The 7,842-nt window shown below is 28.6% G+C and overlaps 2 protein-coding genes across 4 annotated transcripts; one reads left to right on the top strand and one right to left on the bottom strand.

Annotated features, from left to right (window-relative positions):
• Positions 1–89: 89 nt before the first annotated feature.
• On the top strand, positions 90–4,643 carry LOC144478722 (uncharacterized). 3 transcript variants are annotated; one of them, XM_078196905.1, is made up of 4 exons: positions 90–2,593; positions 2,730–3,100; positions 3,412–3,555; positions 3,629–4,643. In XM_078196905.1, exons 2-4 carry the CDS (start codon positions 2,747–2,749, stop codon positions 3,683–3,685), a joined length of 555 nt encoding a protein of 184 aa, XP_078053031.1. In that variant the 5' UTR covers positions 90–2,593; positions 2,730–2,746; the 3' UTR covers positions 3,686–4,643. The 3 variants fall into 3 exon arrangements, with proteins under 3 accessions (XP_078053031.1, XP_078053032.1, XP_078053030.1); XM_078196906.1 differs by having other exon boundaries at positions 90–3,094; XM_078196904.1 differs by having other exon boundaries at positions 90–3,100.
• Positions 4,644–4,795: 152 nt separating this feature from the next.
• On the bottom strand, positions 4,796–6,911 carry D1 (D1 chromosomal protein). The gene is made up of 3 exons (XM_078196909.1): positions 6,618–6,911; positions 5,379–5,618; positions 4,796–5,283 (listed from the first exon to the last, which is right to left on the bottom strand). The coding sequence occupies exons 2-3, from the start codon at positions 5,598–5,600 to the stop codon at positions 5,155–5,157; spliced, it is 351 nt and encodes a 116-aa protein (XP_078053035.1). The 5' UTR covers positions 5,601–5,618; positions 6,618–6,911; the 3' UTR covers positions 4,796–5,154.
• Between the last annotated feature and the right edge of the window lie 931 nt (positions 6,912–7,842).

Below are 7,842 nucleotides of genomic sequence, written 5' to 3'. Positions count from 1 at the left end.
AGTACTATTTGTGATAATGGAGATTGCTAATATGAATTTACAAAATTTAATTAGAGACTCCGTATGCATCAGTAAATTTAAATTTATGAAAAGATGTTGACTTAGTATCCAATGATAATGAGCACAATATTTCAGATGTATCGCATTTACCAAAAAACTTCCGCAGTACAAATTAATGAATAATGTAACTATTTACACTTGTTGTTCCTTGCTTCACATAAATAATTTATTTAAATTGTCGTAAGTCATTTATTTAGAAATTGCAAATGTATTAAAAAATGATAAAAGATGTATAATGCTGAATTAATTCTATAATCTGATGCTAACTCATATTTGTTTCGTGCAGTTCTCTTGTTGAAAACAAGTTAAATGAAATTATGAATATGAAACAAAGTACAGAGATATATGGCAACGAACAAAGCTTAATTATATTAAGATTTAGGAAATAATTATAAACTATAAATGATTTTATAGCGTAAGCACTATAAAAGTTGTAATATATTTTGAACACAAACATTGTTAAGCAATGAAAACTATTTATTATAATGATTATGGGAACTATAAAAAAAACTATAATCTTTTTTGTATCACGTCTGTGAATAACAAGAAAATGCTGTAACACTGGTTTTCCAGTTTGTACATATTTAAATCTTAAGTAAAGTTAATTTTGCACAGCAACTTTCTATTTTGAACGGTGATTGCATATTCTTCATGCTTCAGTATTAGTAAAGTAATCTCTCTGTTTTTGTTAAATAGTTACAATTTCGTTTTGGTTATTTCCTATTGACAAGTATTTATCATAAAATACAACTTTTAGAGCAATTCTAAAAATTGTTGAACTTTTTACATAAATAATTCTGAGCATTGGTAAATTAATAAAGAAGGAAATTCTGCATTTCATATGTAAAAACACAATGATCCTACTTTATGTAATTTCCCAAAATATATTTTTCTAAACAAATATTGTAGTATCATTTTGTGGACAATTCGAATATACTAGGAACATCATTATGTAGTATAATAAATGACAATCGCTATAATTTGATGGAAATGAAATTAGAATTTCACACCACCTTCTTATGACAATTCAACCAAATAATAATTTATATCAAGAGAATTATTATCTAACTACATATGATAGAAGGGAAACCTAACATTATTATTCAAAATGATGAAATGATGTCCAAGTTTATTTTAGTGATGTACAATTTATTTTCTACCTTCAAATTAAAGTCTTGTATTAAATATTAAAATTTGTATATTACTGACTCTTTTTCTTTATTACCATTGAAAAACTATACTAATTTTTATTCTTCCTTTATACATAATTAAAATTAAAAAATATTTCTGGTGGCTGTCTATACTTCTTTTATCAAGAGCTTTTATAAAAAATATTTATACATATGTATACCAATTTGTATATATTATTAAAAAATGACCACTAAAATAATTTAAAATGAATGTCCAAATATTGATTATAAATCATAGATAATAGATCAATTATTTAATACTTTAAGTTATCATTTTCTAATCAGAAATCAAATTTTCAAATATCTAACAGAGAATTTAAAAATATGAAATAATAATCACTATTCGAAGTTCTTTTTTTCGTAATTTTATATTTTTTAATTTTGCGTATTTTTAAATTATTTCAATCTGGATATTTCCATAATTTGTTTGTTATAATTTACTACTATGCATGCATATACTGATTGTTTATAATGACATTGATAGTTGACTAACCGCATAAAGCAATTGCATGGTAAATATATATGTGAGAATCATTTATATATTTGAATAATTTTTGAATGATTTAAAATTATTTTGTTTTCTCTAATATCGTGATACAGGCAAAAGATGTGAAAATCGATACAATGAAAAAAATATCTCGATAAGCATCGATAGATAGTCTGGTACGGTTAACGAACAGTTCGATAGTCGTTACCTGCATTTCACGTTGAGTACGTCCATAGAGAACTGCGATGCGATGTTAAAGAAATGAAATGTTAATCTGGAGAAGCATTGTCTGCATTTCATTTGTGAGAAGAATGAGGTTTTCTCGAAACCAACTATGACTTATTACACGTAATGTTTAAGCAATGGAATACAATTCGTTTCGTTGATTCATAAGAGCAGAGAACATGTAAATGCATTTATCAAATATATATTTGACAGTTTGCTGTAATGTAATTAATAATATAATAATAACGATAGAATCGTTGATTGAATGAACGAAAATCGAAGAAGGTCTTGGAAAGAAACACACAGAAATAAAGTCACGATGTATTCCCGACGATGTGAAATTCTTATCGTATTTTCCCATTGATAGTGTAGCATGGAAATTTATCAAGATGCGAATAGTTATCTGTTCGTTTACGTACCCAATCCAGCAAACGTGTTTTCCATCGCGTTCGATTTCTCTTTTACAACTTTAGATATGTGATAAACTGACACGTTTAACATATTATCTATGTATAATCCGAGCACAGAATAAGAAATAGTGTTTTACATGATAATGCATTAATGCATTGTTAACAGAACATTTAACGTTATGCCTTTTGCATATTATGTTCACTGAGTTTGATAGATCCAGGTAAACAAGTCTTAAGAAAGTCTCATTACATAAATTCTAAAGATTAAATTGTTGTAGCATAAATAACACAGATTACCAGTAAACTTTTTTTTTTTAATCTCTCTAAATACATGTTCTTTTGTATAACTAAATATAGTTATCTAATTACTAACGATGAACGACATGAATGTAACAAGCATCACAAATACTGTAACATCTTTGATGCTACTTGATGGTGTCAGGAATTATACCACCACTATGGAGAATAATGTTTCTGATGAATCACCTGAACCATATTCGTATCCTACCGAGGAAAATGGCAATAATCAACAACTATGGAATGCTTCTAATGCTACAACATCATTGCCTAATAACACTATAGCTTCTTTGGAAACTTCAAGCCCCAGTATATACGTGCCCACGACAACAGAAGCTTTCGATGAATTTGGCCCACCAGAAGGAATAGAATACATTTTCGTACCACTGGGTGTAGTGGTCTTTGTTATTGTATTATCAGCTGTGGTATGGGTAGCGATATCACTTTTGTACTTAAATCATAATCTTTCTCTGACTTTCATTTACAGAAACAAAAAAGCATAAAATAAAAGTAACAATCAAATTATAATACTTGGATAAATATTTCTACATTAGGTATTTTAACAGTTTCGTAGTGTAGTCTGTGTTTGTTGGTCAGTTTGTATTACATTTTTAAAGTTATGTTAATCCAAAATATTTTTTCTTTGAAGAGAGATTAAGTTTTTCGATAGTGAAATCTTTTCTTTACACTTTCATAACTTCAGTACGCTATATACTTTTAATAATATAGTATACTTTTAAAGGTGATAATTATATCGAGAAAGAGAAAATTAGAGCGCTTAAGGCACAGACTTATGCCAATGTATAGTTTTGACCCTGGTGAAGAAGAAGAAGATGACTGGGAAACTGAATTATTAGAAGAGTGTTACAATAATCATCAACGGCGTGTATGTGTAATAGATATTACTTCTCCACTACATCATGTTATTATGCTATTAGTAGAAACAATATATTTTACAGCAAGGATACCAGTCAATGGATACAGAAGAAAATGCTGAACTCTTTGGAAATCATTAATGAATACAAAAATAGCCATTTAAAATCTTTGTACTCTCTACAATTTGACATAGATTAAAAATTATAGTATTTATTAGATTTATATATTTAATTAATGTCTGAAAAGGTTGTGTATATATATGTATTGGAATTCAAGAGAAAAATTGAAATTCACAAATTTTATATACTGCAAGATTTTCCAGATCATATTTGAATATTAGGATATTCACGTATAACGATCAAGTTATAATGCAGTAGCATAATTTACTTCTTGTCTTGTGATGTAACAACCATAAAATGAATTTATACTTAACAAAACGGTTTCATAATAGACAAATATGAAGAGAAAAGAAATGACTGAAACTCTTTTTTATTATTAGTGCTCATTGTACGTTGTTTATAACAGTTTTTTTTATAAATGTAAAACTTGCTATTTACTAAAACATTATTTATGTATATTTTTTTTCATATCCTTTCCTATGATCATAGATTAGCATAGTATATTTTAGAACATTGTATTGCAATAGAGCAAGATATTTTAGCTGAATTAAGTATTAAAATGAAATCAATATAATTAGATAGCGTACATAGAATGGCAATAAGTACTCCTTCAAGTATTTTTCTCTAATTTCGTTACTTGATAAAGAAAAATTATTTTGGATTAAAATCAAGACAAGCTTTAATTATGAAGGATTATTTATTGTTTAGAGTAAACAGATTATGTAGTATAAACAAGTAAAACTTTAGTCATACTTTTTAAGATTCAAGTAAAGTACTTAAGATTATCTTTTTGAAGCTGTAATCTAGTTACAAAAATCGCAGTTATAATAGTTCCATCTAACATATGAAGTATGTAGTGAAAAACAAAATACATGTATATAATACAGTAGTTAAGAGAGTCACTCTACAAGTTTATTTATTTCAATACAAATTTGACATTCACACATATGCTTGCCTCAAGAACAATGTTAATGTTCTTATGCTGAAGTTTAAATGAAAGGGTTTATGTAATTGAACTTTTGTCTACGATATACCCAAAATGTTTCATTCTGTTTCAATTCTTACAATATTATGACTGTTAAAAAAATTTTAGTATTAAATATTATGATACACGAATAAAAACAATAAATATTTCGTCATGTAATAAAAACAATTTATTATGTCACTAATTATAAGTTACTTTATGAGATTCAGAAGACTCGAGCTCTTTTTACGTTTTAATGCTTAATAAGATGATTAATAACATGATAAGATGGACGAATTCAAATATTTAAAAAAAAAAAGAAGACTTAAACACATTCTTAACGCAAGGTTTATGTGCAGGTTTTTCAGTTTTCAAGAATCTAATTGCGATAAATTAAACTATTTTTCTTACTATTCCGTTTTGCAGATTATGATGTAAAAAAGCAAACATAAAAACTTTAAATTTATCAGTTTCTTAAAAAACATTCAAAGTATAAGACTGATACACTGAAATTGTTATTTTATATTCAATTTTCTTCTTCTTCTTCTTCCTCTTCCTCTTGCTCATCTTCTTCTTCACCAGTACTTTCTGGTTTTTCCTCTTTCTTTTTCGGCCTACCACGACCCCTTCCTGTGGGGACTTTAGGAGATCCTTGCTAAAATTTACAGAACATATTAAAGCTTAACATATGATATTAATAGAAAAAATAGTGTGAAAAATTAGTGATGAAAAGAATGTATTAATGTATACCTTCTTTTTGTGAGAACCCTTTGGCCGTCCTCTAGCTTTTTTAACAGGGGTTGGAGAGGCATCATCCTCATTGTCAGATTTTGCTGCACGCATTGCATTATTTTTGTCTAATGCTGGTCTCCCTCTCTTTTTTGGCTCCTTAACAGCATTTTTATCTGTTTTCGATGGTCTACCCCTCTTCTTTTTTTGCTCTTCGACCATAGATGAATTTTCATCTGACATGTTTACTGCACTTTATCACTGTACAAAAAAAGAAACTCTTTTTTAGAATGCAATATTAAGAATAATTATGTGATATCTTCGAAATGATTAATAAAAAAGATTATTAAAATTTACATAAAAGCAACATGATCATCATATACATTTTTAAGACGTAGAAAATTAATTCGTATAAATAAAATCTCCAAAAATTTCGTGTGGTTATCGATCTTCCAACTGGCTTGTAAAATCATCCAAGTTCATACTTCAATAATAATTCGACAACAGAGATATAAAAAAAAAAAAGTGTAATTCCTTAAAAATATGTATAAATGATCGAAAATATACAGTTCAATAATATGCAACAGATTACACGTCTAACAGATATCTGTATTTAATATCGTTAAATGGAGCCGGCTATCTAATTGTCAGTTGAACCATAATAATTACGCAAAGATAATTGCTGCCGGCAACGAAATTATATTTTAAAGTATATGCAAACAATAGAATTGTCCGAAATCAAAAAATAGAATCGTGTAAAATATTGTTCTTAATTTATTCGGATCATTCGTAAAAATAATAAGAATGTTTTCTGAAATTTCCGCGCCCGCCATTTTCAAAAATATTAACCAACATCTCGATCAACCTTATTTCTTGGGAAGTAATCACAAATAAAGTCGTATAACCATATAAATTTATAATTAATTTTCCAATATTTTTATACGACAATAATTATACGAAAGAAAGACGTCGTTGAAGCCAGATGTGAAAACATCAGTTAGTTGTTAAAGACGCCATAATCGACAAATCATGGCAATGCAAAAGCTGTGGTTAGCGTCCATCAACGACCCATTTGGCGTCTATGTAGAAGCAAACGAATAAATATCTCTGTAAGTAATAGTCTGTTGAAGCCGAAAATTCTATCCAAAAATTATGAAAAATATTACCTAAAATATGTTCAATATACCATTCGAATCGATGAACAGGTTCTATGAATACAGAAAATATTTACAGTGAAGGAAGACGTTGGTAAACGCTCACCTCAAATTTCTCGTGTGTACGGAGACAAAGGCAACCGTAGGGCCGGCGTGCGTGTCGTGACGTGAGAAAACCGGCCTCACGCCTTTTCCGATGTATCAAAATATCTTCTATTTATCTCTGGACGCGAGCAGCTCGATCCCTTTCTCTTCAATGTGCCTTTTAGTATTATCCCGCGCGTTTTGCGTTCTGAACTGTACTTCGTACGTGATCCGTAAGCAACGACTCGTATACAATACACTACGCGAATGTGAGACGCGAAACGCAACTGATCCAACATCCAACAGAGACGACGCACTGTACGCCGATTTGCCTACTGCTCCCAGAAACACTCCCACTCCCCATACAACGCGCCAACTGATTCCCGCCAAAATGTCATGATGCTACACAGAAAATTAAATATTTGTTAAAAAAATATTATCAATTAATATTTAGCATTGTTCACGAACGCTAAATATTAGAAATTTTTTTCTACTGAGAAAAATAAAAAAACTATTCCTATAACGGATTGATATTCCTAAACACAGGGGTTAGTAATTTGGCGAAGGAGCAGCTACCGTAGCATATACAGTAGTGTATGCAAATATTGCTGGAAGATTTCATTTTTAGTCCTACTCCAACGAGGAAAAGCCGAGATAGTTTTTAGATATGTGCAATAGAAAGTATGATACAAAAGAAACTAAAATTTATGTATAGCAATACATATTTTATAAAGTTGTTTGCTAATTTCTATATACAGAATTTTGAAATCTTTTTTTAAGAGGTAACATGAAACGAACTTAATTGATTTAATTGATTCCGTACGAGACAAATGTTTTTTAAATTGACATGAATAAAAACTGTTTAAAGAAAGAATAGCGGATTATATTAATTACCAACGGAAGAGCAAATGATATTTAACATTTAAAAAATTTTATTTACATGTGATTTAAAAATTTTAATTCCAATATTTTTTCTCGCAAATATCGATAAGTATTTTTAAAAATTATGTACAACGATTAAAAATATTATGATATCGTTAAAAAGGAAGACACATTTTTTCGAAACATTTTTATAGTTGTGAACTTGTTAATAAAGAATTATATTTTGTGACTAAATTTCATTTTTTTCTTTATATTCTATGAACTTGTATTTTATTGAAGTATTTAAGTCTTATTTTGATTACTTGTTCCGAAAACGAAACAAAAACTGTATAGCTATCTAGAAGCTTTCGACGCCACTGTTGTGG

This window comes from Augochlora pura, chromosome 3, assembly GCF_028453695.1.
Source record: "Augochlora pura isolate Apur16 chromosome 3, APUR_v2.2.1, whole genome shotgun sequence".
Taxonomy (NCBI): domain Eukaryota; kingdom Metazoa; phylum Arthropoda; class Insecta; order Hymenoptera; family Halictidae; genus Augochlora; species Augochlora pura.
The sequence above is the reverse complement of the archived record's forward strand: the minus strand, read 5'-3'. Positions and strand labels throughout refer to the sequence as shown.